The sequence below is a fragment of the Oncorhynchus tshawytscha genome, linkage group LG10, assembly GCF_018296145.1.
Source record: "Oncorhynchus tshawytscha isolate Ot180627B linkage group LG10, Otsh_v2.0, whole genome shotgun sequence".
In the NCBI taxonomy this organism is placed as follows: Eukaryota; Metazoa; Chordata; class Actinopteri; order Salmoniformes; family Salmonidae; genus Oncorhynchus; species Oncorhynchus tshawytscha.
In genome coordinates this window covers 10,165,179-10,192,692 of record NC_056438.1, presented here as the reverse complement: position 1 = coordinate 10,192,692, position 27,514 = coordinate 10,165,179, and the positions used below count along the sequence as shown (strand labels likewise).

The window sequence follows — 27,514 nt, the reverse complement described above, 5'->3', positions numbered from 1 at the left end:
CACCAGGCAGTGTTGCAACCAATCAGGATGCTCTCGATGGTCCAGCTGTAGAACCTTTTGAGGATCTGAGGACCCATGCCAAATCTCGTCAGTCTCCTGAGGGGGAATAGGTTTTATTGTGCCTTCTTCACGACCGTCTTGGTGTGCCTGGACCATGTTAGTTTGTTGGTGATGTGGACACCAAGGAACTTGAAGCTCTCAACCTGCTCCACTAAAGCCCCGTCAATGAGAATGGGAACGTGATCAGTCCTCCTTTTCATGTAGTCCACGGTCATCTCCTTTGTCTTGATCACGTTGAGGGAGAGGTTGTTGTCCTGGCACCACACGACCAGGTCTCTGACCTCTTCCCTATAGGCTGTCTCATCGTTGTCGGTAACCAGAGACTGGGGCTGACTGGTAGACCCTACAGGAGGATTGGATGTCTAGGAACTTCTAAATTCAATGTCATCCGCAACACCATATTTGCCTTCACACCACAGGTAGATACAGTACCATTTTGTGTGTGTGTGTACTTCTTACCTTTTCACTGTTGTGTTATCTACTAACTTAATGATGGTGTTGGAGTCATGCCTGGCCGTGAAGTAATGAGTTGACAGGGAGTACAGGAGGGGACTGAGCACGCAGCCCTGAGGGGCCTCCGTGTTGAGGATCAGCGTGGCGATGTGTTGTTACCTAGCCTTACCACCTGGGGGCGGTCCATCAGGAAGTCCAGGATCCAGTTGCAGAGGGAGGTGTTTAGTCCCAGGGTCCTTAGCTTAGTGATGAGCTTTGAGGGCACTTTGGTGTTGAATGCTGAGCTGTAGTCAATAAATAGCATTCTCACATAGGTGTTCCTTTTGTCCAGGTGGGAAAGGGCAGTGTGGAGTGCAATAGAGATTGCATCATCTGTGGATCTGTTGGTGCGGTATGTAAATTAGAGTGGGTCCAGGGTCTCTGGGACAATGGTGTTGATGTGAGCCATGAACAGCCTTTCAAAGCACTTCATGGCTACAAATGTGAGTGCTACTGGTCGGTAGTCATTCATGCAGGTTACCTTAGTGTTCTTGGGCACAGGGACTATGGTGGTCTGCTTGAAGCATGTTTGTATTACAGACTCAGACAGGGAGAGGTTGAATGTCAGTGAAGACACTTGCTAGTTGGTCAGCGCATACTCGGAGTACACGTCCTGGTAATCCGTCTGGCCCTGCGGCCTTGTGAATGTTGATCTGTCTAAAGGTCTTACTCTCATCGATCTGTACTCTTCCTCTTCCCCAGGACGTAACCAGAGACTGGGGCTGACTGGTAGACCCTACAGGAGGATTGGATGTCTAGGAACTTCTAAGTTCTATGTCATCCGCAACACCATCTTTGCCTTCACGCCACAGGTAGATACAGTACCATTTTGTGTGTGTGTATTTCTTACCTTTTCAGGACCCCAATGTCCTAATATTTCACCTGAATGTCCTGACAAGGTAGGAAAACAACAACCTTTTTGACAAGTCAGGTTGTTTTTCATGTCCTGAATTTGTTCAAATGCTATTTTAAGGTTAAGTTAAGGGAAAAAATGTTTGACCATTAAGAATTATTTTTTCCCTAACACTGAACCTAACTCTACTTCTAATCCTTAATCCTAACTTTAACTCTAACCCTAAAGGTGTGTAAAAGCTGAAGCTACCAAAACTATTGCTCATGGTGAACCAGAACAATGAATATAAACTATATTGTAAGACCTGATCACCTACAGCATGTAGTCTACCTACCTATAGCATGTAGTCTACCTACCTATAGCATGTAGTCTGTCTGTCTACCTATAGCATGTAGTCTGTCTGTCTACCTATAGCATGTAGTCTGTCTGTCTACCTATAGCATGTAGTCTGTCTGTCTACCTATAGCATGTAGTCTGTCTGTCTACCTATAGCATGTAGTCTGTCTGTCTACCTATAGCATGTAGTCTGTCTGTCTACCTATAGCATGTAGTCTGTCTGTCTACCTATAGCATGTAGTCTGTCTGTCTACCTATAGCATGTAGTCTGTCTGTCTACCTATAGCATGTAGTCTGTCTGTCTACCTATAGCATGTAGTCTGTCTGTCTACCTATAGCATGTAGTCTGTCTGTCTACCTATAGCATGTAGTCTGTCTGTCTACCTATAGCATGTAGTCTGTCTACCTATGATATGTAGCCTAGCTATAGCCAAATGTAGCCTTGCTATAGTATAGCATGTCGCCTAGCTATTGTATAGCATGTTGCCTAGCTATAGCATGTAGCCTACCTATAGCCAAATGAGTGTAATATTTTCCGGCTGTAGCTTAGGCTACTTTTATTCTGGTAAAACACCATTTTCAACAGCACATTTGATAATATTAACCTAACAAATTACATTGGTTGTCATTCAACCTATTAAGCCTAATATTTCGCAAGGCATTTTAAAAACATTTGAATGCTGAAGGTGACGCACAGATGTGCCAGATCAGGAATAGGCCTACCTCTCGTAGGTCAGCGAGAGAAGTTGTACACAGAGCACAGTTTGACTCGGCTACTGATATTACCTGGGGTTGTTAGGCAAGAAAAATGATTTGTAGATCAATGACTGTCAACCCAATTACATTCGTAGTTCGACACTGAAGTAGAGGACACAGTTGTCACAAGATGAGGGGTATTTTCGGAAGGTAGAAAGTAATTTAAGCAAAACATTTTAGTGAACCGGCGATTCGTAATGTTTTGAATGATTTTCTGACCGATGCATGGTTACATTAGTGGTCCTGTCGACCGATGCACACACAACTTTTAACATAACCTTTGAACTGGGGACTGATGAGTGTCCTTACATCCCTAATGACTTTCTAGGATCATTTCATCATTCAAATGCTCCTTTATTTGGAAATCACTTTAGACAGTAGCTACTGAATGTCCCGGGAAGAGAGGGATAATTACTAGTCTTTTTACTCCCTCCCTCCCTCCCTCCCCCCTCCCCTCCCCTCCCTCCCTCCAGTTCCCTAGATCACCAGCAGTTCCCTACCCTCCCTCCCTCCCTCGTTGGACAACCAGATGATTCCCTCCCTCCCTCCCTATGCCTCCCTCCCTCCCCTCCCTCCTCCCTCCCTCCTCTCCCTGGAGGATGACTGGAAGACCCACTGTCACCTTTCCTATCTCCCTCCCTCCAGTTCATAGATCACCAGAGTCACACAGCAGATGATTGTTGATATGTGTGTGACCTGTGTGGAGGATGACTGGAAGACCCACTGTCACCTGTGTGTGTGTGTGACCATGTGTGAGTCACACAGTGTGTGTGTGTGTGTGTGTGTGTGTGTGTGTGTGTGTGTGTGTGTGTGTTAGCTCATTGTCCCTGTATGTTTCAGCTGAAGACCACTCTGACTTGGACCCTGCGGTTCTGGCCACTCTGAAGAAGCTACAGGATGGATACTATGGAGGAGCAAGGTGAGGGCTCCTCATTCATTCATTCATTCATTAATCTGTTGGTTTGTTTGAAGAAATGAAAGGAACAATAACATTCATTCATTTTCTTTCCCATTTTGTTTAATCGTTCAATCTTTTGATCATTCATGCATTTAACCATTCATACATTTTTTCTGAAATCACTTGGTCACACACACACACACACACACACACACACACACACACACACACACACACATTTACTCACTTAGTACCTTCCCTCACTCAGACATCGATCCATTCATTTTTCTCCCTCCAGGATCCAGACGGGGAAGCTCTCTGAGTTCCTGACCACTTCCTGTTTTGCCAAACTCAGCTTCCTGGATGCCAGTAAGCATGTGGGCGGCATGGGCCAGCAACAAGATGATGATGATGATGATGACTATGGATGCTTTGCTGAGCATGGCTTGACCTTCCATGGTGGTAAGAAAGGGAGGGGGAAGGAGGATGGGGAGGGACAGAGGTATTTTGGTATTTTATTAGGATCCCCATTAGCTGTTGCAAAAGCAGCAACTACTCTTCCTGGGGTCCACACAAAACATGATACAGAACATCAATAGACAAGAACAGATCAAAGGCAGAACTACATACATTAAAAAAAGGCACAATTAGCCTACATATCAATACATTCACACAAACTATCTAGGTCAAATAGGGGAGAGGCGAGGTGTTGCTTTATCTGTTTTTTGAGACCAGGTTTGCTGTTTATTTGAGCAATATGAGATGGAAGGAGGTTCCATACAATAAAGGCTCTATATAATACTGTACGCTTCCTAGAATTCGTTCTGGATTTGGGGACTGTGAAAAGACCCCTGGTGGGTTGTCTGGTGGGGTAAGTGTGTGTGTGTGTGTGTAAGTTGACTATGCAAACAATTTAGGATTTTCAACATGTAAATGTTTCTTATAAAAATAAGTGATGCAGTCAGTCTCTCCTCAACTCTTAGCCAAAAGAGACTGGAATGCATAGTATTTATATCAGCCCTCCGATTACAATGAAGAGCAAAATGTGCCGCTCTGTTCTGGGCCAGCTGCAGCTTAATGCAGCACTGGACCACACGACTGCACAATAATCAAGATAAGACTAAACTAGAGCCTGTAGGACTTGACCACACGACTGGACAATAATCAAGATAAGACTAAACTAGATCCTGCAGGACTTGACCACATGACTGGACAATAATCAAGATAAGACTAAACTAGAGCCTGCAGGACTTGACCACACGACTGGACAATAATCAAGATAAGACTAAACTAGAGCCTGCAGGACTTGACCACACGACTGGACAATAATCAAGATAAGACTAAACTAGAGCCTGCAGGACTTGACCACACGACTGGACAATAATCAAGATAAGACTAAACTAGAGCCTGCAGGACTTGACCACACGACTGGACAATAATCAAGATAAGACTAAACTAGAGCCTGCAGGACTTGACAATAATTGACTGGAGTGTGGTGACCAAAAAGACTGGACAATATCTCTTTAACTAGATCCTGCAGACTCTCCCACACGTGGACTAATCAAGATAAGACAAACTTGAATCTACAGTTGAAGTGCCCAAAAGTTTACATACACTTCCCCGTTGGAGTCATTAAAACAGTTGAGTGTACATACACTTAGGTTGGAGTCATTAAACTAGTTTACATACACTTAGGTTGGAGTCATTAAAACTAGTTTACAAACACTTAGGTTGGAGTCATTAAAACTAGTTTACATCACTTAGGTTGGAGTCATTAAAACTAGTTTACATCACTTAGGTTGGAGTCATTAAAACTAGTTTACATACACTTAGGTTGGAGTCATTAAAACTAGTTTACATACACTTAGGTTGGAGTCATTAAAACTAGTTTACATACACTTAGGTTGGAGTCATTAAAACTAGTTTACATACACTTAGGTTGGAGTCATTAAAACTAGTTTACATACACTTAGGTTGGAGTCATTATAACTAGTTTACATACACTTAGGTTGGAGTCATTAAAACTTGTTTTTCAACCACTCCACAAATTTCTTGTTAACAAACTATAGTTTTGGCAAGTCGGTTAGGACATCTACTTTGTGCATGACACAAGTCATTTTTCCAACAATTGTTTACAGACAGATTATTTCACTTATAATTCACTGTATCACAATTCCAGTGGGTTACATACACTAAGTTGACTGTGGCTTGAAACAGCTTGAAAAATTCTGGAAAATGATATCATGGCTTTAGAAGCTTCTGATAGGCTAATTGACATCATTTGAGTCAATTGGAGGTGTACCTATGGATGTATTTGAAGGCCTACCTTCAAAACTCACTGCCTCTTTGCTTGACATCATGGGAAAATCAAAAGAAATCAGCCAAGACCTCAGAAAAAAAATTGTAGACCTCCACAAGTCTGGTTCATCCTTGGGAGGAATTTCCAAATGCCTGAAGGTACCACGTTCATCTGTACAAACAATAGTACGCAAGTATAATTAAGGAGACGCGTTCTGTCTGCTCGAGATGAACGTACTTTGGTTCAAAAAGTGCAAATCAATCCCAGAACAACAGCAAAGGACCATGTGAAGATGCTGGAGGAAACGGGTACAAAAGTATCTATGTCCACAGTCAAACGAGTCCTATATCGACATAACCTGAAAGGCCGCTCAACAAGGAAGAAGCCACTGCTCCAAATCCGCCATAAAAAAAACGGTTTGCAACTGCACATGATCATACTTTTTCAAGAAATGTCCTCTGGTCTGATGAAACAAAAATAGAACTGTTATGGCCATAATGACCATCGTAATGTTTGGAGGAAAAAGGGGAGGCTTGCAAGCTAAAGAACACCATCCCAACCGTGAAGCACAGGGGTGACAGCATCATGTTGTGGGGGTGCTTTGCTGCAGGAGGGACTGGTGCACTTTACAAAATAGATGGCATCATGAGGGGGGAAAAATGTTGAGGACAAATTGAAGCAACATTTCAAGACATCAGTAAAGAAGTTAAAGTTTGATTACCAAATACTAATTGAGTGTATGTAAACTTCTGATCCACTGGGAATGTGATGAAAGAAATAAAAACTGAAAGAAATCATTCTCTCTACTATTATTCTGACATTTTACATTCTTAAAATAAAGTGGAGATACTAACTGACCTAAGAAGGGGAATTTTTACTAAGGTGTATGTAAACTTCAGACTTCAACCTGATATGTTTTGACCATGACAGTTTACAATCTAAGGTAACGGCAAGTAATTTAGTCTCCTCAACTTGTTCAACAGCCACACCATTCATTACCAGATTCAGCTGACGTCTGGAACTTAAGAAATGATTTGTACCAAATACAATGCTCTTAGTTTTAGAGATGTTCAGGACCAGTTTATTCCAAAACAGACTGCAACTCTTTGTTAAAGTTTCAGTGACTTCATTACCTGTGGTTTTCTGATGTGTATATGGTTGAATCATCAGCATACATGGACACACATGCTTTGTTTAATGCCAGTGGCAGGTCATTGGTAAAAATAGAGAAGAGTAGGGGGCCTAGGGAGTTGCCTTGCGGTACACCACACTTTACATGTTTGACATTAGAGAAGCATCCATTATAGAAAACCCTTTGAGTTCTATTAGATAGATCGCTCTGAATCCATGATATTGCAGAGGTTGCAGAGGTTTTCAACAACAGGTTATGGTCAGTAATATCAAAGGCTGCACTGAAATCTAACCGTACAGCTCCCACAATCTTCTTATTATCAATTGTGTCAGTGCAGTACACTTTCTCTATAAGCATGCTGAAAGTCTGTTGTTAATTTGTTTACAGTGAAATAGCATTGTATTTGGTCAAACACAATTTTGCTAAGAGCTGGCAGCAAGCTTATAGGTCTGCTGTTAGAACCAGTTAAGGCCACTTTACCACTCTTGGATAGCGGAATTAATTCCCTCCAGGCCTGAGGACAAAGCCTTTCCTCCCGCCACATATTAAAAATATGACAGATCAGTGGCTATAGAGTTCACTACCATCCGCAGTAGCTTTCCATCTGCTGTCAATGCAGGAGTTTTGTCATTATTGATCGATAACAATCATTTTTCCACCTCTCCCACACTAACTTTATACAATTCAAACTTGTAAAGCCCTTAGCTCTGTGTGTGTGTCTCTCTCTTCTCTCTCTTTCTACTCCCCTTCATCTCTCCCCTCCTCCTTTCTCCCCCTCCCTCTCTAGACGCTGATGATCTAGCCCAGTACCTGGACCAGTTGTTGACCACAGCGAACCCCAGCAGAGGGTCAAAGGTCAGGGTTATTTATTAGTAAATACACAATTTTTTACATATACATTTTCTCACAAAGTGTATATATCTATATATATGTGTGTGTGTGTGTGTATATAAGGCCAGGTTTCCCAGACACAGATTAAGCCTAATCCTGGACTATAAACCAATTTAAATGGAGATTCTCCAATGAGCTTCTTTTTTTTGCCCAGGACGAGGATTCCTCTAGATCTGAGAAACTGACCCCATATATATATATATATATATATATATAAAGCCAGGTTTCCCAGAAACAAATTAGGATTAATCTGTGTCTGGGAAACCTGGCCTTAATCTAACCAATACACTTGTCCCATGTCTTTTCTGGATGATTATTTTGGGTTATAGGTCAGAGGTGACTCTGGAGGGCTGGACAGGTTCAAAGCAGCAGCCACGAAGACCAAGGAAATGGTGTCTCTGATGCACAAGGCTAAGGAACTCCACCTACACAGTGAGGAACTTTTTAAGGGTGTCCAACTCATTCCATGGAGGCACAGTGTCTGCAGGTTGTTGCTCCTCCCGTGCACCTGTTCGATCAAGGTCATTGAACAGATCTCTCCCCCATTTCTCCCCCCCTCTCTCATCTCTCTCTCCCCCCCCTCCTCTCTGTTGCTCTCTCCCCTCCCCCCCCTCTCTGTCGCTCTCTCCCCTCCCCCCTCTGTCCTCCCCTCCACCCTCTGTCGCTCTCTCCCCTCTTCCCCCCTCCTCTGTCCCCCTCTCCCCTCTTCTTCTGTTGCTCTCTCTCCCCTCCTCCCCCTCCTCTCTGTCACTCTCTCTACCCTCCTCCCCCCCTCTCTCCACTCTGTCGCTCTCTACCCCCCTCTCTTCCAGATGCCCACTTATATCTCCCCAACAAGCTCTTCCGTTCCCCTCAGCCCTCCCTCCACCTCACCCTCACAGATTCCTCTGCGACTCACACCAGTCAGGTAGGGGTGTGTGTGTGTGATTGCATGCACATGTGAACACATTTAACATTTTCTCAAGCCTTATACTAAAAGACTACACTCTCTCACTTTCTCTCTCTCTCTCTCTCTCCTCCACCTCTCTCTATAGTTTCCTCAGGTAGTAGTGACCACAGAGTGTAACCTGCCCAGAGATGCCAGTGGTGATATAGACTACACGAGTCTGGTCCAGCTCCTCAGAGACACCCACAGTCTACCAGACCAGGCGGACATACTGTACATCCTCTTCAAAGACAAGTCAGATTCTCTCTCTTTATACAAAATATCTCCTGTCTGTCTGTCTGTATTCATCCCTCCATCCTTCTTTACCGATACTTACAAATCGACCTGCTTCGAATTGAACCTGAGAATTTTCAAGAATTGTGTGTCTGTCTCTGTCTGTCTGCGTGTCTCTGTCTGTCTGCGTGTCTCTGTCTGTCTGCGTGTCTCTGTCTGTGTGTCTCTGTGTCTCCCTGTGTGTGTCTCCCTGTGTGTGTCTCCCTGTGTGTGTGTCCCTGTGTGTGTGTCTCTGTGTGTGTCTCTGTGTGTGTGTGTGTGTCTCTCTGTGTCTCTGTGTGTGTGTGTCTGTGTGTGTGTGTCTCTGTGTGTGTGTCTCTGTGTGTGTGTCTCTGTGTGTGTGTCTCTGTGTGTGTGTGTTGTCTGTGTGTGTGTGTGTGTGTGTGTGTGTGTCTGTGTGTGTGTGTCTCTGTGTGTGTGTCTCTGTGTGTGTCTCTGTGTGTGTGTGTGTGTCTCTGTGTGTGTGTGTGTGTGTGTGTGTGTGTGTGTGTGTGTGTGTCTCTGTGTGTGTGTGTGTCTCTGTGTGTGTGTGTGTGTGTGTCTCTGTGTGTGTGTGTCTCTGTGTGTGTGTGTCTCTGTGTGTGTGTGTCTCTGTGTGTGTGTGTCTGTGTGTGTGTGTCTCTGTGTGTGTGTGTCTCTGTGTGTGTGTGTCTCTGTGTGTGTGTCTCTGTGTGTGTCTCTGTGTGTGTGTCTGTGTGTGTGTCTGTGTGTGTGTCTGTGTGTGTGTCTCTGTGTGTGTGTCTGTGTGTTTCTCTGTGGGTGTGTGTGTGTGTCTCTGTCCACCAGGGGTATGGAGTGGGACACCAGACTACATGGTAAAGGCTCTACAGTCCGCTCCCTGCTGACAGACCTGTATGTGAAGGCAGGAGATCTCAAACACTGGGGACTCATACGCATGATCTCTGGAATACTGAGGAAGAAAGTAGAGGAACTCGACTGGGTAAATATACAAACACACAAACATTGTTCAATCTCTTGGCCTGCTGCTGACCTTTTCAGTGGTTGATTAGTGCAGGCCTATTATGATTGGTTGCTAGGTGTTAGCAGGCCTGTTTTGATTGGTTGATGAGTGTGTACTTGTTTTTGATTGGTTTCTGTATCTCAGCAGGACTGTCTGTGATTGGTTGCTAGGTGTCAACTGGCATATTTTGATTGGTGGCTAGGTGTCAGCATTGGCCTGTTATGATTGGTTGATGAGGACAGATCTGTTTTTGATTGGTTGATGAACGTATACTTGTTTTTGATTAGTTGCTGTGTGTCCCCAGGCTTGCTCTGATTTGTTGGCCCACCAGAAGCACCTGACTGTGGGTCTGCCTCCAGAACCTCGGGAGAAGACCATCACAGCGTCAGTTTACTTCCTAAATCCTGCTTCCTAAATGGCACCAGGTTCCCTTTGTAGGGCACCAGGTTCCCTTTGTAGGGCACCAGGTTCCCTTTGTAGGGCACCAGGTTCCCTTTGTAGGGCACCAGGTTCCCTTTGTAGGGCACCAGGTTCCCTTTGTAGGGCACCAGGTTCCCTTTGTAGGGCACCAGGTTCCCTTTGTAGGGCACCAGGTTCCCTTTGTAGGGCACCAGGTTCCCTTTGTAGGGCACCAGGTTCCCTTTGTAGGGCACTACTTTTGACCAGAGACTGATGCATATTGTTCAGGGCTCCCCTTGAAAAATACAGTAGATATATGGTGGTTAAATATATTAAAAAGATACATGGTTGTGATGGTCTCTCTCTGCATTCCTTCATCTATCTCTCTTTCCTACTTTCTCTCTCTCTATCCCTTCATCTCTCTCCTCTCTCTCCATCTCTCTCTCTCAGACCCATCCCTCCAGACAAGCTGGCCATGCTGATAGATGAAGCTAGTGAGAACAACATCACTATAGCCATCCTCACACAGGTACAAAAGCACACATACTGTAAGCTCACTCGTTTGGCCAAGCGTTCCTTTTCAAACTACCTCTGTCTCTCTTGCTCTCTTGTGGATGTGTGTGTGTGTGTATTTAACAGGAGATCATGGTGTACCTGGCGATGAACATGCGTACCCAACCCAGCCTGTTCAGTGAGATGTACAGGCTGCGTATCGGACTCATCATCCAGGTGATGGCCACTGAGCTGGCACAGTCTCTCAACTGCTCAGGTAATAAGTCAAATTAATAGTAGAAGTAAGTTGAACCCAGAGGCTGGCACAGTCTCTCAACTGCTCAGGTAATAAGTCAAATTAATAATAGCAGTAAGTTGAACCCAGGGGCTGGCACAGTCTCTCAACTGCTCAGGTAATAAGTCAAATTAATAGTAGAAGTAAGTTGAACCCAGAGGCTGGCACAGTCTCTCAACTGCTCAGGTAATAAGTCAAATTAATAGTAGCAGTAAGTTGAACCCAGAGGCTGGCACAGTCTCTCAACTGCTCAGGTAATAAGTCAAATTAATAGTAGCAGTAAGTTGAACCCAGAGGCTGGCACAGTCTCTGAACTGCTCAGGTAATAAGTCAAATTAATAATAGCAGTAAGTTGAACCCAGAGGCTGGCACAGTCTCTCAACTGCTCAGGTAATAAGTCAAATTAATAATAGCAGTAAGTTGAACCCAGAGGCTGGCACAGTCTCTGAACTGCTCAGGTAATAAGTCAAATTAATAATAGCAGTAAGTTGAACCCAGAGGCTGGCACAGTCTCTCAACTGCTCAGGTAATAAGTCAAATTAATAGTAGCAGTAAGTTGAACCCAGAGGCTGGCACAGTCTCTGAACTGCTCAGGTAATAAGTCAAATTAATAATAGCAGTAAGTTGAACCCAGAGGCTGGCACAGTCTCTCAACTGCTCAGGTAATAAGTCAAATTAATAGTAGCAGTAAGTTGAACCCAGAGGCTGGCACAGTCTCTGAACTGCTCAGGTAATAAGTCAAATTAATAATAGCAGTAAGTTGAACCCAGAGGCTGGCACAGTCTCTGAACAGCTCAGGTAATAAGTCAAATTAATAATAGCAGTAAGTTGAACCCAGGGGCTGGCACAGTCTCTCAACTGCTCAGGTAATAAGTCAAATTAATAATAGCAGTAAGTTGAACCCAGAGGCTGGCACAGTCTCTCAACTGCTCAGGTAATAAGTCAAATTAATAATAGCAGTAAGTTGAACCCAGAGGCTGGCACAGTCTCTCAACTGCTCAGGTAATAAGTCAAATTAATAATAGCAGTAAGTTGAACCCAGAGGCTGGCACAGTCTCTCAACTGCTCAGGTAATAAGTCAAATTAATAATAGCAGTAAGTTGAACCCAGAGGCTGGCACAGTCTCTCAACTGCTCAGGTAATAAGTCAAATTAATAATAGCAGTAAGTTGAACCCAGAGGCTGGCACAGTCTCTGAACTGCTCAGGTAATAAGTCAAATTAATAATAGCAGTAAGTTGAACCCAGAGGCTGGCACAGTCTCTGAACTGCTCAGGTAATAAGTCAAATTAATAATAGCAGTAAGTTGAACCCAGAGGCTGGCACAGTCTCTGAACTGCTCAGGTAATAAGTCAAATTAATAGTAGCAGTAAGTTGAACCCAGAGGCTGGCACAGTCTCTGAACTGCTCAGGTAATAAGTCAAATTAATAGTAGCAGTAAGTTGAACCCAGAGGCTGGCACAGTCTCTGAACTGCTCAGGTAATAAGTCAAATTAATAATAGCAGTAAGTTGAACCCAGAGGCTGGCACAGTCTCTGAACTGCTCAGGTAATAAGTCAAATTAATAGTAGCAGTAAGTTGAACCCAGAGGCTGGCACAGTCTCTGAACTGCTCAGGTAATAAGTCAAATTAATAATAGCAGTAAGTTGAACCCAGAGGCTGGCACATTCTCAACTGCTCAGGTAATAAGTCAAATTAATAGTAGCAGTAAGTTGAACCCAGAGGCTGGCACAGTCTCTGAACTGCTCAGGTAATAAGTCAAATTAATAGTAGCAGTAAGTTGAACCCAGAGGCTGGCACAGTCTCTGAACTGCTCAGGTCACAATGACTAGAAAAGGACATTCCCTAAAATGTGTGTATTATGTTTGACCCTACAGTGAAGTAGGAAGTAGTGTCAAACATCCTGTAACCAATTCAATACAATTATTATTATTATTTTTTTAAAGTTAATTTTGAAATCGTGTGTGGCGTGCGTGCGTGTGTGTGCGTTCGTGGTGTGTGTGGCGTGCTTGTGTGGCGTGCGTGCGTGTCATGTGTGGCGCGCGTGTGTGTGGCGCGTGTGTGTGGCGTGCGTGTGTGGCGTGCGTGTGTGGCGTGCGTGTGTGGCGTGCGTGTGTCGCGTGCGTGCGTGTGTCGCGTGTGTGTGGCGTGCGTGTGTGTGTGTGTGTGGCGTGCGTGTGTGGTGTGTGTGGCGTGCGTGCGTGTGTGTGGCGTGCGTGCGTGCGTGTGTGTGCGTTCGTGGTGTGTGTGGCTTGCTTGTGTGGCGTGCGTGCGTCTCGTGTGTGGCGTGCGTGTGTGTGTGGCGCGTGTGTGTGGCGTGTGTGTGGCGTGTGTGCGTGTGTGGCGTGTGTGGCCTGTGTGCGTGCGTGGCGTGCGTGTGTGTGGCGTGTGTGGCGTGCGTGTGTCGCGGGCCCTGTAGGAGAGGAGGCCACAGAGAGTCTGATGAGTCTGAGTCCGTCAGAATTAAAGATCCTGCTTCATCACATCCTCAGTGGGAAAGAGTTTGGAGTGCAGAAGAGCGGTATGAAGCCTCTATGAAGTGTTATAACATCCCTATGAACATCTTTATGAACAGTTATTAGATTGCCATGAACTCATATTTTACATGTAATGTACTATACACACATTTTATGACATCCTTATATGTGGTATCCTATGTTTGTTCTATGTTATAATTGTGTGTGTGTTCCAGTGCGTTCTGTAGACGCAGGTGCCAGTCCGGCCATCTCTATCCACGAGGTGGGTAATGTGGGCGCCACCAAGAGCGAGAGGGCGGGCATCAGCAAGCTGAAGAGTGACATGAGGATGGTACGTGTTAAATTCTGGAATTGAAACCGCAACAAAGTGGGGTGGGGGGGTGGGGGGTCTGAGGGGCGGGGCTAGAGAAATGTATTTCCATTTTCAGATGTATAGAAGGAATGATGGATGTTGACCATCTGAGAGATCGACATGATAGTCTTAATTGTAGTGTGTTTATCCTTCTGATTTGTTATTTTACCTGGTGGAAATGGGTCAACTAAACCTGAACTAAAACCAATTGGCTGGGAGAACATGAAGTCACAGGTCTATTGGCTTTTTAAAGCTGCAAAATTAAACTTTTAGGGTGACCTGACCAAAATTCTCATTGACAGATCTATAACACACAGATCTATAACACACAGATCTATAACACACAGATCTATAACACACAGATCTATAACACACAGATCTATAACTCACAGATCTATAACTCACAGATCTATAACACACAGATCTATAACACACATTTCTTTCTCGTTGAAGTCTATGAAGTGGTAGATATGTTCTATGTGTGCTATTTCTATGTTCCCTGTTCTTAAGTTTAGCATTTTGCATCTTTTATTTTGGGTTTTGTACACCAGCTTCAAACAGCTGAAAATGCAATATATTTAGTTATGAGAAATATATTTTACAGAGTTTTAAGACGGTACAATGATTCTCAACATTAGACTTGCTTGTTTTGTCACATAAACTGAAATTAGGCGAAGTATTAGAATATTTGCAACCAGGAAATGGAGGAGTGATTTCTGCATAGCGCTCATCTTTAAAGGGTTCAGAACCCTGTGAATGTGATACGTCATTTAACTTTTGTAGTTAAAGAAAAATAAATGCTGTTTAATCGTTAAGGACGTGGCCCAATGGTCTTCAGCAAATCATCCAAAACACAAATATAGTTATAGAAATATTACATTACTGCTTTTTCACGAACTTGATTTTTATAATTGCCAAGAACGTTCAAAATGGGACTGATGTAGGAGGAGGTTTTTCACGAATTTGATTTATATAATTGCCCATTCAAAAGGGGACTGACCCCAATGTATAGGAGGAGGAGGTCACTTTCAGAATATTGAAGTAGAAAACCATTGGTTATGACCCTACAGACCAAATACCAAAAGTACCCAGACTGTTCTCCTCTCCAGACCTTGTCACTCAGTCATCTTTCCATTTCAGTTGGAGGAGCTCAGGTTGTCATGGTCGCAGCAAAGACAGGTGATGATGATGGTCGTGACTTGTTGCTTGGTTACAGGGTGTTAATTCACTTGTGCGCTGTTATGCAGTCTGCATGCAAAAGGCACTTAAAACCATTTGAATTATGGTCAAAAAATCAGATTGTGGTCAATCCATTGGATCCAGGGTTTTTATATGTCATTGCCTTGGTAATAGGGCGGTCTCTATGGTGATAAGAATGGTGGTCGGTTGGCATAGTGATTTGTAACGAAGTTGTTCACCCACACGGTTGCCATTGGCTGTTGTCCTGTTGTGAATTCTTTCTCCCCACTTCAGAGCCTTACATCGCACTCATTGGACATGGAACATATTGAATCTGGGGTAAGAGTTCAAATGCATTTTAGCGCACAAAATGTACTTTCAAATGGTCATCGCTTTCCCAGTTTACATCCTAACTCATTGTAATTATCATAGCGAAATTGCCATTTTGCAGTTGGAAAGGTTAATCTGTCATTGGCTTAATGTGATATGTATACGGTATGTATATTTTATGTCTCTGTCAGAGGTGCAACCTCCCGCCCATAGGGCATACATGATATTCGTATGTATTTATATATTCATATGTACTGTATAGGTCTCCTTCCCAGTTTTGATGTCTACGATTATTCTACAATGTAGAAAATAGTTTTAAAAAGTTATGAAAAATGTGAATGTGTTGGCGAATGTGTGGGTGAATGTGTTGGCGAATGTGTTGGCGAATGTGTGGGTGAATGTGTTGGCGAATGTGTGGGTGAATGTGTTGGCGAATGTGTTGGCGAATGTGTGGGTGAATGTGTTGGCGAATGTGTGGGTGAATGTGTGTGTGGGTGAATGTGTGGGTGAATGTGTGGGTGAATGTGTTGGCGAATGTGTTGGCGAATGTGTGGGCGAATGTGTGGGCGAATGTGTGGGCGAATGTGTGGGCGAATGTGTGGGTGAATGTGTGGGTGGGTGAATGTGTGGGCGAATGTGTGGGTGAATGTGTTGGCGAATGAATGTGTGGGCGAAGTGTGGTGTGTCCAAACTGCTGGTACTGTATATGGATGAATATATTTGGGTTGTAGTGAGTTTGGTGGGTTGTAGTGAGTTTAGTGGGTAGCCCCGGCTGGGACTCGAACTAGGGTCAAGCGACTGTGAAGCCAACACCTTAAACACTATTCCAGGAGGTGGGGACCTCTTGACGAGGTCGCTAGGTGTTGGGTAAAGGTTGCTACAGTATGTGGACTGTGTGTGTGTGTGTGTGTCACAGAGGTACAGGCTCCCCTCCATAGAGTCTCTGGACATTCCAGTGAGCACGCCCGTCACCAAGGATACGAGGCACGGCCAATGGCTGCGTAGGAGACGTCTAGACGGAGCACTCAACAGAGTCCCCATAGGCTTCTATCAGAAGGTCTGGAAGATTCTGCAGAAGGTCTGGACTAACCTTGCAATATACATTTAGTATAGTATTACAGTATATATAGTTTAGTGTGTGTGTGTATGTGTGTGTGTGTAATATATATATATATATATATTAGATTCTGTAGAAGGTCTGGACTAACCTTGCAATATACATTTAGTATAGTATTACAGTATATATAGTTTAGTATATTAGTATAACATGTATATATATATATATATATATATATATATACACATATATATATTTAGTATAACAATGTATATATATATATATATATATATATATATATATATATATATATATATATATATATATATATATATATATATATATATATATATATATATATATATATATATATAATTAGATATCTGTATTAAGGTCTGTACTAACCTATTAGCATATATACATTTAGTATAGTATTACAGTATGTCTGTGTATGTATATATATATATACATAGATAACAATGTTATATATATATATATATATATATATATATATATATATATATATATATATATATATATATTAGTATAACAATGTATATATATATATATATATATATATTAGTATAACAATGTATATATATATATATGTATAACAATGTATATATATATATATATATATATATATTAGTATAACAATGTATATATATATATATTAGTATAACAATGTATATATATATATATATATATTAGTATAACAATGTGTATATATATATATATATATTAGTATAACAATGTATACATAAACAAAAAAAGAAACATCTTCACTGTCAACTGTGTTAATCTTCAGAAAACTTAACATGTGTAAATATGTGTATGAACATAACAAGATTCAACAACTGAGACATAAACTGAAATAAGTTCCACAGACATGTGACTAACAGAAATGGAATAATGTGTCCCTGAACAAAGGGGGGGTTAAAATCAAAAGTAACAGTCAGTATCTGGTGTGGCCACCAGCTGCATTAAGTACTGCAGTGCATCTCCTCCTCATGGACTGCACCAGATTTGCCAGTTCTTGCTGTGAGATGTTACCCCACTCTTCCACCAAGGCACTTGCAAGTTCCCGGACATTTCTGGGGGGAATGACCCTAGCCTTCACCCTCCGATCCAACAGGTCCCAGACGAGCTCAATGTGATTGAGATCCGGGCTCGTCGCTGGCCATGGCAGAACACTGACATTCCGGTCTTGCAAGAAATCACGCACAGAACGAGCAGTATGGCTGGTGGCATTGTCATGCTGGAGGGTCTTGTCAGGATGAGCCTGCAGGAAGGGTACCACATGAGGGAGGAGGTTGTCTTCCCTGTAACGCACAGCGTTGATATTGCCTGCAGTGACAACAAGCTCAGTCCGATGATGCTGTGACACACCTCCCCAGACCATGACGGACCCTCCACCTCCAAATCGATCCCGCTCCAGAGTACAGGCCTCGGTGTAACGCTCATTCCTTTGACGATAAATGCGAATCCCAATGAGCCAAAACCTCGACTCGTCAGTTGAAAAACTACAAACCTCAGATTTCCCACTTCCTGGTTGGATTTTTCTCAGGTTTTTGCCTGCCATATGAGTTCTGTTATACTCACAGACATCAATCAAACAGTTTTAGAAACTTCAGAGTGCGTTCTATCCAAATCTACTAATAATATGCATATTCTAGCCTCTGGGCCTGAGTATCAGGCAGTTTACTCTGGACACGCTTTTCATCCGGACGTGAAAATACTGCCCCCTACACCAAAGAAGTTAATGATCGTTCCACAGGTGCATTTTCATTCATTGTTTATGGTTCTTTGAACAAGCATGGGAAACAGTGTTTAAACCCTTTACAATGGAGATCTGTGAAGTTTTTTAAACTAATTATCTTTGAAATACAGGGTCCTGAAAAAGGGATGTTGCTGAGTTATTTATATATATATATATATATATATATATATAAAATTAATATTATAATGTATATATTATACTTATAATCTACAGGTAACTGCCAGAATAAAGGAAACACCAACAGAAAGTGTCTTAATAGGATGTTGGGCCACCATGAGCAAGAACAACTTCGGTGCACCTTGGCATAGATTCTACAAGTGTCTGGAACTCTATTGGAGGGATGCAACACCATTCTTCCAAAATAAATTCCATTGTTTGGTGTTTAGTTGATGGTGTTGGAAAACGCTGCCTCAGGCACCACTCCTGAATCTTCAATAAGTGTTCAATTGGGTTGAGATCTGGTGACTGAGCGGACCATGACATACAGTTTATATCGTTTTCATGCTCATCAAACCATTCAGTGACCGCTCATGACCTGTAGATGGGGGCATTATCATCCTATGGGGGCATAGCCACGATAGCCAAAATTATGGCCTGCTTAGCATTTTTTATACATGACCCTAAGCATGATGGGATGTGAATTGCTTAATTAACTCAGAAACCACACCTGTGTGGAAGTACCTGCTTTCAATATAGTATGGCACGGTTTTGACTCAACTTGGGTGAATGATGCGTCTTGACATTGATTGGGCCGAAGGCGGCACTATAGTAATCAACAAATTAAATTCCAAACTTTGAACAAGAGTATCTCCTTTCCTGTTTTGAGCTTGAATTGTTGTCACTAATTGGCCCAAGAGGGAGGTCATTCATGTTTACTGTTGCCTTTTATAGGTATAGTATTAGAAATCGCCCTTTAGGGTTCTACCAAATATAGTATTTTATATATATAATATTAATATAATACTGTATTGTGTGTAGTAATAGTATTATGTTAGTAGTATTTTATATATATAATGTTAATATAATATTGAATTGTGTATAGTATTATATGTTAATATTGTGTATAGTAATAGTATTATGTTAGTAGTATTTTATATATATATAATGTTAATATAATATTGAATTGTGTATAGTATTATATATTAATATTGTGTATAGTAATAGTATTATGTTAGTAGTATTTTATATATATAATGTTAATATAATATTGAATTGTGTATAGTATTATATGTTAATATTGTGTATAGTAATAGTATTATGTTAGTAGTATTTTATATATATAATGTTAATATAATATTGAATTGTGTATAGTATTATATGTTAATATTGTGTATAGTAATAGTATTATGTTAGTAGTGTTTGAACCTAGGTCTGATTCTAACCCATTCAGTCATTAAAGGAATTGTTTGGCTTTGCAGTGTCATGGTCTGTCCATAGAAGGATTCGTTCTACCATCTTCAACGACAAGGGAGGTAAGGCGTCCAATCACAGCGCTGATTAGAAATGCCTCTGTTGAGAAATTATGTACAAAAAAGCGATGACTACTGACCATGCATTGGAATAATTTTCTATTCAGACAACTGTACTTCCTGACTTCAGAAAGTCTCTCTCTCCAACTCCCTCTCTCTCACCCCCTCCCATCTCTCATCCCATCCTTCCACTCCCCCAACCCCCGTCACACCCCAGATGACTTTAGATGAGATCAAGTTTGCGGTGCACGTGGAGACTGTGCTGAACCGGGTGCCCCAGCCAGAGTACCGCCAGTTACTGGTGGAGGCCATCTTAGTTCTCACCATGCTGGCAGACGTGGATATAGACAGCGTGGGCAGCATCATCCATGTGGAGAAGATCGTCCACATCGCCAACGACATGTTTTACCACGACCAGGTGGGTGGGCTCGCATTTGTTTGTTCCACTATGAACAGGTGGGTTCTGTTCTTTTTTTCTACCAGTACTAGATGGGCCTTTTCCTTTCTTTCCTTCTTTCTTTTCCTTCTTTCTTTCTTTTCCTTCTTTCCTTTCCTTCTCTCTTTCTTTTCCTTCTTTCTTTCTTTTCCTTCTTTCCTTTCCTTCTCTCTTTCCTTTCCTTCTTTCTTTTCCTTCTTTCCTTTCCTTCTTTCTTTCTTTTCCTTCTTTCCTTTCCTTCTCTCTTTCTTTTCCTTCTTTCTTTCTTTTCCTTCTTTCCTTTCCTTCTCTCTTTCCTTTCCTTCTTTCCTTCTTTTCCTTCTTTCCTTTCCTTCTCTCTTTCCTTTCCTTCTTTCTTTCTTTTCCTTCTTTCCTTTCCTTCTCTCTTTCTTTTCCTTCTTTCTTTCCTTTCCTTCTTTCTTTTCCTTCTTTCCTTCCTTCTTTCTTTCCTTTTCTTTCTTTCTTTTTTTCTTAAATTAAAGTCCCTCCCTCCCTTCCTCTACAGAAGGACTTGGGAGCAGAGGAGCAGATCTTAGAGAGAGACCCCTCCACAGGAGTGTGTCGCTTGCTGTATGACAGCGCCCCTAGTGGACGATTTGGCAGTATGACATACCTCACCAGGGCTGTGGCTGTATACGTACAGGACTTTCTACCCTGTGGCTCCTGTGCCCTGCAGTAGACACACACGTGCTGGCTGTGTCAGAAAACCTGTACCTGCATTCTAAAGGGGGAGGCTTTTTCAGGAATGTGAAAGTAGAACGTTTTAATATTATTTGACTTTGAGTGTGTTTTAAATGCCAGGATGTCATATTAATTTGGCCTTTCGTCTAGTGGAATTCGCTATATACGCTATTGAGGGAGCGAATCGTCTTTTCACACCCACTTGGGTTTGACAACAGCCGATAATCAGAATAGGGGACGGCGCTCTACAAAAATGAGCGAATGGTAGAAACTAGCCCGATTGCGCATTAGATAAGTAGTATGTTGATATTTGTTGCTTACTGCATACATCTTTACTAACCAGTACGTCCTAAACGGTATGTAGTACTGTTAGTACACAATTTGTAGTTTTAGTAAGTACACTTTCTAAGTATGACTTAACTAGTCATTTAGTAAGCATGACAGATTTCAGACACACCAACATGTACACCCTTAAACACAAATAAAGGTCAAATAAAAACACAAGTGTGATCTGACTGTTAGACTTAAAAAGCATTCACCTGAGTGTTCACTGGGTCTCATTGTTTATCCTTTTTTTGTCCAGCCTGGCAGATATTTACATCTAACATGGACAACACACTGTCTTTGTTTGGTCAGACAAATAGCACCCTATTCCCTATATATAGTGTACTACATCGACCAGGCCCCTTAGGGTCCTGTAATATTTGCTAACTATTACTCGATAACTAGTCAGTAACTGGTACCTAATAATTGACAACTAGTCATTGATAACTAGTAAGTAACTGGTACCTAATAACTGATAACTAGTAAGTAACTGGTACCTAATAATTGATAACTAGTCATTGATAACTAGTAAGTAACTGGTACCTAATAACTGATAACTAGTAAGTAACTGGTACCTAATAATTGATAACTAGTCATTGATAACTAGTAAGTAACTGGTACCTAATAATTGATAACTTGTCATTGATAACTAGTAAGTAACTGGTACCTAATAACTGACAACTAGTAAGTAACTGGTACCTAATAACTGATAACTAGTCATTGATAACTAGTCATTGATAACTAGTCATTGATAACTAGTAAGTAACTGGTACCTAATAACTGATAACTAGTAAGTAACTGGTACCGAATAATTGATAGCTAGTCATTGATAACTAGTAAGTAACTGGTACCTAATAATTGATAACTTGTCATTGATAACTAGTCATTGATAACTAGTAAGTAACTGGTACCTAATAACTGATAACTAGTAAGTAACTGGTACCTAATTGATAACTAGTCATTGATAACTAGTAAGTAACTGGTACCTAATAACTGATAACTAGTAAGTAACTGGTACCTAATAACTAGTCATTGATAACTAGTAAGTAACTGGTACCTAATAACTTATAACTAGTAAGTAACTGGTGCCTAATAATTGATAACTTGTCATTGATAACTAGTAAGTAACTGATACCTAATAACTGATAACTAGTAAGTAACTGGTACCTAATAATTGATAACTAGTCATTGATAACTAGTAAGTAACTGGTACCTAATAACTGATAACTAGTAAGTAACTGGTACCTAATAACGAGTCATTGATAACTAGTAAGTAACTGGTACCTAATAACTGATAACTAGTAAGTAACTGGTACCTAATAACTGATAACTAGTCATTGATTACTAGTAAGTAACTGGTACCTAATAACTGATAACTAGTAATTGAGACCTATGAGGGTTATCATGGGCAGTTTACAGGTACATTATATGATTTGTTGAGATGACTTGACAATCAAGAATAATCATACAAATCTATAATCTATAAATCTATAATCTTCTGGTAGGTCTGCCTCAATTTGTAACTCACTGTTTCCTAATCCTGGGACCCAAAAGGGTGAGCATTTCTGTTGTTGAACTAACACACTTGACTGATGGAGGTGTATTAGAGCTAGGACAATAACAAAAATGTGCACCTTGGGTCCCAGGGACCAGGATTGGAAAACACAGTTGAAACTGATGCTGCCTCGGTTGAATAGAAGTCGCAATGTTTTCCTTGAGAAAACATTTTTGTTTTATTGCCAGTGTGAGTTCTGGGACATTTTTGTTTTATTGTCAGTGTGAGTTCTGGGACATTTTTGTTTTATTGCCAGTGTGAGTTCTGGGACATTTTTGTTTTATTGTCAGTGTGAGTTCTGGGACATTTTTGTTTTATTGCCAGTGTGAGTTCTGGGACATTTCTGTTTTATTGTCAGTGTGAGTTCTGGGACATTTTTGTTTTATTGTCAGTGTGAGTTCTGGGACATTTTTGTTTTATTGTCAGTGTGAGTTCTGGGACATTTTTGTTTTATTGCCAGTGTGAGTTCTGGGACATTTTTGTTTTATTGTCAGTGTGAGTTCTGGGACATTTTTGTTTTATTGTCAGTGTGAGTTCTGGGACATTTTTGTTTTATTGTCAGTGTGAGTTCTGGGACATTTTTGTTTTATTGCCAGTGTGAGTTCTGGGACATTTTTGTTTCTGAACCTCAAGCCTATATGCTGTATTTATAAAGGTATTGTGTTATTTTGGGGATTTTCACAGTTTCTGTTTTTTGTTTACTAATACACACGGCAGAAAGTATAACGTAATATGCAAAAAGAGGACGATGTAGATTTGATAAGTTACTTAATTTGAGAAATGTTTGCTTTTTTTGTGATTTATTTTTACAAGCTCAACTTTTATAAAGGTTAAGTTAAATGAATGTAATTGGCTTTGCAAGTATTCGATCAGATTAAACGTGAGCCAACACAACAAACGGTAATGAATGTAACTAAAGGTGTGGTTTCCAAATGTCACCCTGTTCTCTATGTTCTGCATGAAACTATAAACTGAGTGGACAAAACATTAAGAACACCGGCTTTTTCCAGGACAGACAGACCAGGTGAAAGCTATGATCCCTTATTGATGTCACTTGTTAAATCCACTTCAAATCAGTGTCGATGACGGGTTAAAGAGGGATTTTTTTAAGCCTTGAGTCAATTGGGACATGGATTGTGTGTATGTGTGCCAATCCAATCAAATCAAATCAAATTTTATTTGTCACATACACATGGTTAGCAGATGTTAATGCGAGTGTAGCGAAATGCTTGTGCTTCTAGTTCCGACAATGCAGTAATAACCAACAAGTAATCTAACTAACAATTCCAAAACTACTGTCTTATACACAGTGTAAGGGGATAAAGAATATGTACATAAGGATATATGAATGAGTGATGGTACAGAGCAGCATAGGCAAGATACAGTAGATGATATCGAGTACAGTATATACATATGAGATGAGTATGTAAACAAAGTGGCATAGTTAAAGGGGCTAGTGATACATGTATTACATAAGGATGCAGTCGATGATATAGAGTACAGTATATACGTATGCATATGAGATGAATAATGTAGGGTAAGTAACATTATATAAGGTAGCATTGTTTAAAGTGGCTAGTGGGCAAGACACATATTAAAGAGGCTGAATGGGCAAGACACATATTAAAGAGGCTGAATGGGCAAGACACATATTAAAGAGGCTGAATGGGCAAGACACATATTAAAGTGCCTTTGAACGGGGTCTGGTAGTAAGTGCCAGGCGCAACGGTTTAGGTGTGTCGAGAACTGCAATGCAAGTCAATATTAGGAAGGTGTTCTTAATGTTTTGTACACTGTATATACACTACACTATATAGCCCAGGAATGGGGTGCCATTTTAGGGGCGCAACAAACTCAAATGTCAGTTTTTACTCATATTTAAAAAGTGCAGTTTGTATTGGGATAAAATCCTTCACAAGAAAAGGGACAAGAGACCGGCACCTTGATGAGTTGAATAGTTTATAAAATGATATATATGTTCACAGTAGATGGTGGTAACCTCAATGTAATTGGCTACTGGAAGGTTTTACTGTATCTGTAAGTAAGGATCGTTGTGTTTGACAATAAAATAAATAATCTAGATGGAAAATGAAAGGTTGATGTGAGAAGCCATTACAGTGTGACTTGTTCATAGTCACAAATGCATGTTACTGATGTATGTAAACCAGTTATGTCTGATTATTGGTGTTTACATTTCATTGACCCTTTATTTAACAAGGCAAGTCAGTTAAGAACAAATTCTTATTTTTACAATGATGGCCTACCTCGGCCAAAACGTAACCCGAATGACGCTGGGCCAATTGTGCTCCGCCCTATGGGACTCCCGATCACGGCCGGTTGTGAAACAGCCCGGGATCGAACCAGGGTCTGTAGTGACGACTCTAGCACTGAGATGCAGTGCCTTAGACCACTGCGCCACTCGGGAGCCCCCACCTGTCGTGTTTACCAATGTTTCACAGAAAAATGCATTGAAAATACAGGGAGCATTACTTGATTCACAGCAAACAACATTTACTCACCTATTGTTTTTTCTACTGCTCATTCTATAATGCAGGGGTGTCAAACTCATTCAATTAAGTACCAATTGAGGGCTTTTACAACTAATCCATGGTTGGGTTTTCTCTTAACAGCCACTACAAACTTATGCTAGCTAACAACCAATAGAAGTGAATGTGGCACGTGACCAAAACATCAAATCAATCTCATATTTGGTTTGATGTCACATGCCATATTCACTTCTATTGGTTGTTATCTAATTGGTTTTCTTCAGGTCCGGACTATCTAATTGGTTTTCTTCAAACCCGGACTATCTAATTGGTTTTCTTCAAACCCGGACTATTTTATTGGTTTTCTTCAAACCCGGACTATCTAACTGATGAAATCATTTGGCTAACAGTCCTAGCTACTGATTTATTTTGCCATTGGAAAAAGAAAACATGCATACAAGCCCCATTCACTTCTACTGATTGTTAGCTAGTGGTGGCTAAAATAAGCCCCATTCACTTCTACTGATTGTTAGCTAGTGGTGGCTAAAATAAGCCCCATCCACTTCTACTGATTGTTAGCTAGTGGTGGCTAAAATAAGCCCCATTCACTTCTACTGATTGTTAGCTAGTGGTGGCTAAAATAAGCCCCATTCACTTCTACTGATTGTTAGCTAGTGGTGGCTAAAATAAGCCCCATTCACTTCTACTGATTGTTAGCTAGTGGTGGCTAAAATAAGCCCCATCCACTTCTACTGATTGTTAGCTAGTGGTGGCTAAAATAAGCCCCATTCACTTCTACTGATTGTTAGCTAGTGGTGGCTAAAATAAGCCCCATCCACTTCTACTGATTGTTAGCTAGTGGTGGCTAAAATAAGCCCCATCCACTTCTGATTGTTAGCTAGTGGTGGCTAAAATAAGCCCCATTCACTTCTACTGATTGTTAGCTAGTGGTGACTAAAATAAGCCCCATTCACTTCTACTGATTGTTAGCTAGTGGTGGCTAAAATAAGCCCCATTCACTTCTACTGATTGTTAGCTAGTGGTGGCTAAAACAAGCCCCATCCACTTCTACTGTTTGTTTCTACTGCTAGTGGTGGCTAAAATAAGCCCCATTCACTTCTACTGATTGTTAGCTAGTGGTGGCTAAAATAAGCCCCATCCACTTCTACTGATTGTTAGCTAGTGGTGGCTAAAATAAGCCCCATCCACTTCTACTGATTGTTAGCTAGTGGTGGCTAAAATAAGCCCCATCCACTTCTACTGATTGTTAGCTAGTGGTGGCTAAAATAAGCCCCATTCACTTCTACTGATTGTTAGCTAGTGGTGGCTAAAATAAGCCCCATTCACTTCTACTGATTGTTAGCTAGTGGTGGCTAAAATAAGCCCCATTCACTTCTACTGATTGTTAGCTAGTGGTGGCTAAAATAAGCCCCATCCACTTCTACTGATTGTTAGCTAGTGGTGGCTAAAATAAGCCCCGATGGACACAGCAGGTCTGATGAAACATTAGAAATAAGTTAGCATACCTCCTAAACCCACTTCTAAACATTGCCTGGGCCTAAGGCTCACGGATGTTTTATTTTTTTTATTGATATCTCAATCAAGAAACAGGATTGTCTAATCACATCTTACATAATCATACACTCTCCAAAAACAAAGAAAGAAAAATGTTTAAAAAATGATCAGATAAAATGTATTCACAATTGACCGTTACTACTACACAGCTAAAACCAGATTCACACACACTTATACTCACACACATACACACACTCACGCTCACACTTACACACAGCTATTATACAGTAAGACAAACCTCCCGTAAACAAAATGAATATGTACGGCATTAAAACATTGTATTCATAGCAGACGATTAGTGAGCAGTTTACATTTTATATTGAAAATATCTTCATTCAACAGACATTATTTTAAACATAAAATATATGGGATGAAAAATTCCTCATTAAAATAGGACCCATTTAGAAATCAAACCACTATATTCACGGTAGGTCATCAGGTGATCAGTAAATGTATATGGAAATAATATCAAAATACATCAGAAAATAAATCAAAATATGCTATGGCCATACTAATTTAATTTAATGTTTAATAGATGCCCCTTTTCACGTTTATCTAAATAATTATGCTCAAGAATTGCAAGGTTGCTACAGTATTTTAAAGAGCAACTGCTCCTTCAAACCAATTTCTCATTTAGAAAAAGCCTATGTGGCATCCGATATGAATCAGAAACATTTTAATTCAATACAAAGTGTAAGTAGGAATATTTTTGGTCATAAAGTCAGTCTTGTC

The 27,514-nt window shown here is 41.0% G+C and overlaps 1 protein-coding gene across 1 annotated transcript in view; it reads left to right on the top strand.

Annotated features, from left to right (window-relative positions):
• Nucleotides 1–22,949, top strand: part of phka1a (phosphorylase kinase, alpha 1a (muscle)) — a 50,533-nt gene extending 27,584 nt beyond the window's left edge. The window contains exons 15-34 of the mRNA XM_042329319.1: nucleotides 1,255–1,364; nucleotides 3,143–3,166; nucleotides 3,274–3,416; nucleotides 3,694–3,857; nucleotides 7,614–7,681; nucleotides 8,047–8,149; nucleotides 8,530–8,624; nucleotides 8,752–8,897; nucleotides 9,723–9,876; nucleotides 10,202–10,281; nucleotides 10,747–10,825; nucleotides 10,936–11,065; nucleotides 13,501–13,602; nucleotides 13,774–13,889; nucleotides 15,051–15,089; nucleotides 15,384–15,428; nucleotides 16,336–16,497; nucleotides 19,675–19,728; nucleotides 19,943–20,143; nucleotides 20,667–22,949. Coding sequence (XP_042185253.1) covers nucleotides 1,255–1,364; nucleotides 3,143–3,166; nucleotides 3,274–3,416; nucleotides 3,694–3,857; nucleotides 7,614–7,681; nucleotides 8,047–8,149; nucleotides 8,530–8,624; nucleotides 8,752–8,897; nucleotides 9,723–9,876; nucleotides 10,202–10,281; nucleotides 10,747–10,825; nucleotides 10,936–11,065; nucleotides 13,501–13,602; nucleotides 13,774–13,889; nucleotides 15,051–15,089; nucleotides 15,384–15,428; nucleotides 16,336–16,497; nucleotides 19,675–19,728; nucleotides 19,943–20,143; nucleotides 20,667–20,840 — 2,189 coding nt within the window. The 3' untranslated portion in view covers nucleotides 20,841–22,949. The remainder of the gene's footprint in view (nucleotides 1–1,254; nucleotides 1,365–3,142; nucleotides 3,167–3,273; nucleotides 3,417–3,693; nucleotides 3,858–7,613; nucleotides 7,682–8,046; nucleotides 8,150–8,529; nucleotides 8,625–8,751; nucleotides 8,898–9,722; nucleotides 9,877–10,201; nucleotides 10,282–10,746; nucleotides 10,826–10,935; nucleotides 11,066–13,500; nucleotides 13,603–13,773; nucleotides 13,890–15,050; nucleotides 15,090–15,383; nucleotides 15,429–16,335; nucleotides 16,498–19,674; nucleotides 19,729–19,942; nucleotides 20,144–20,666) is intronic.
• Nucleotides 22,950–27,514: the final 4,565 nt, after the last annotated feature.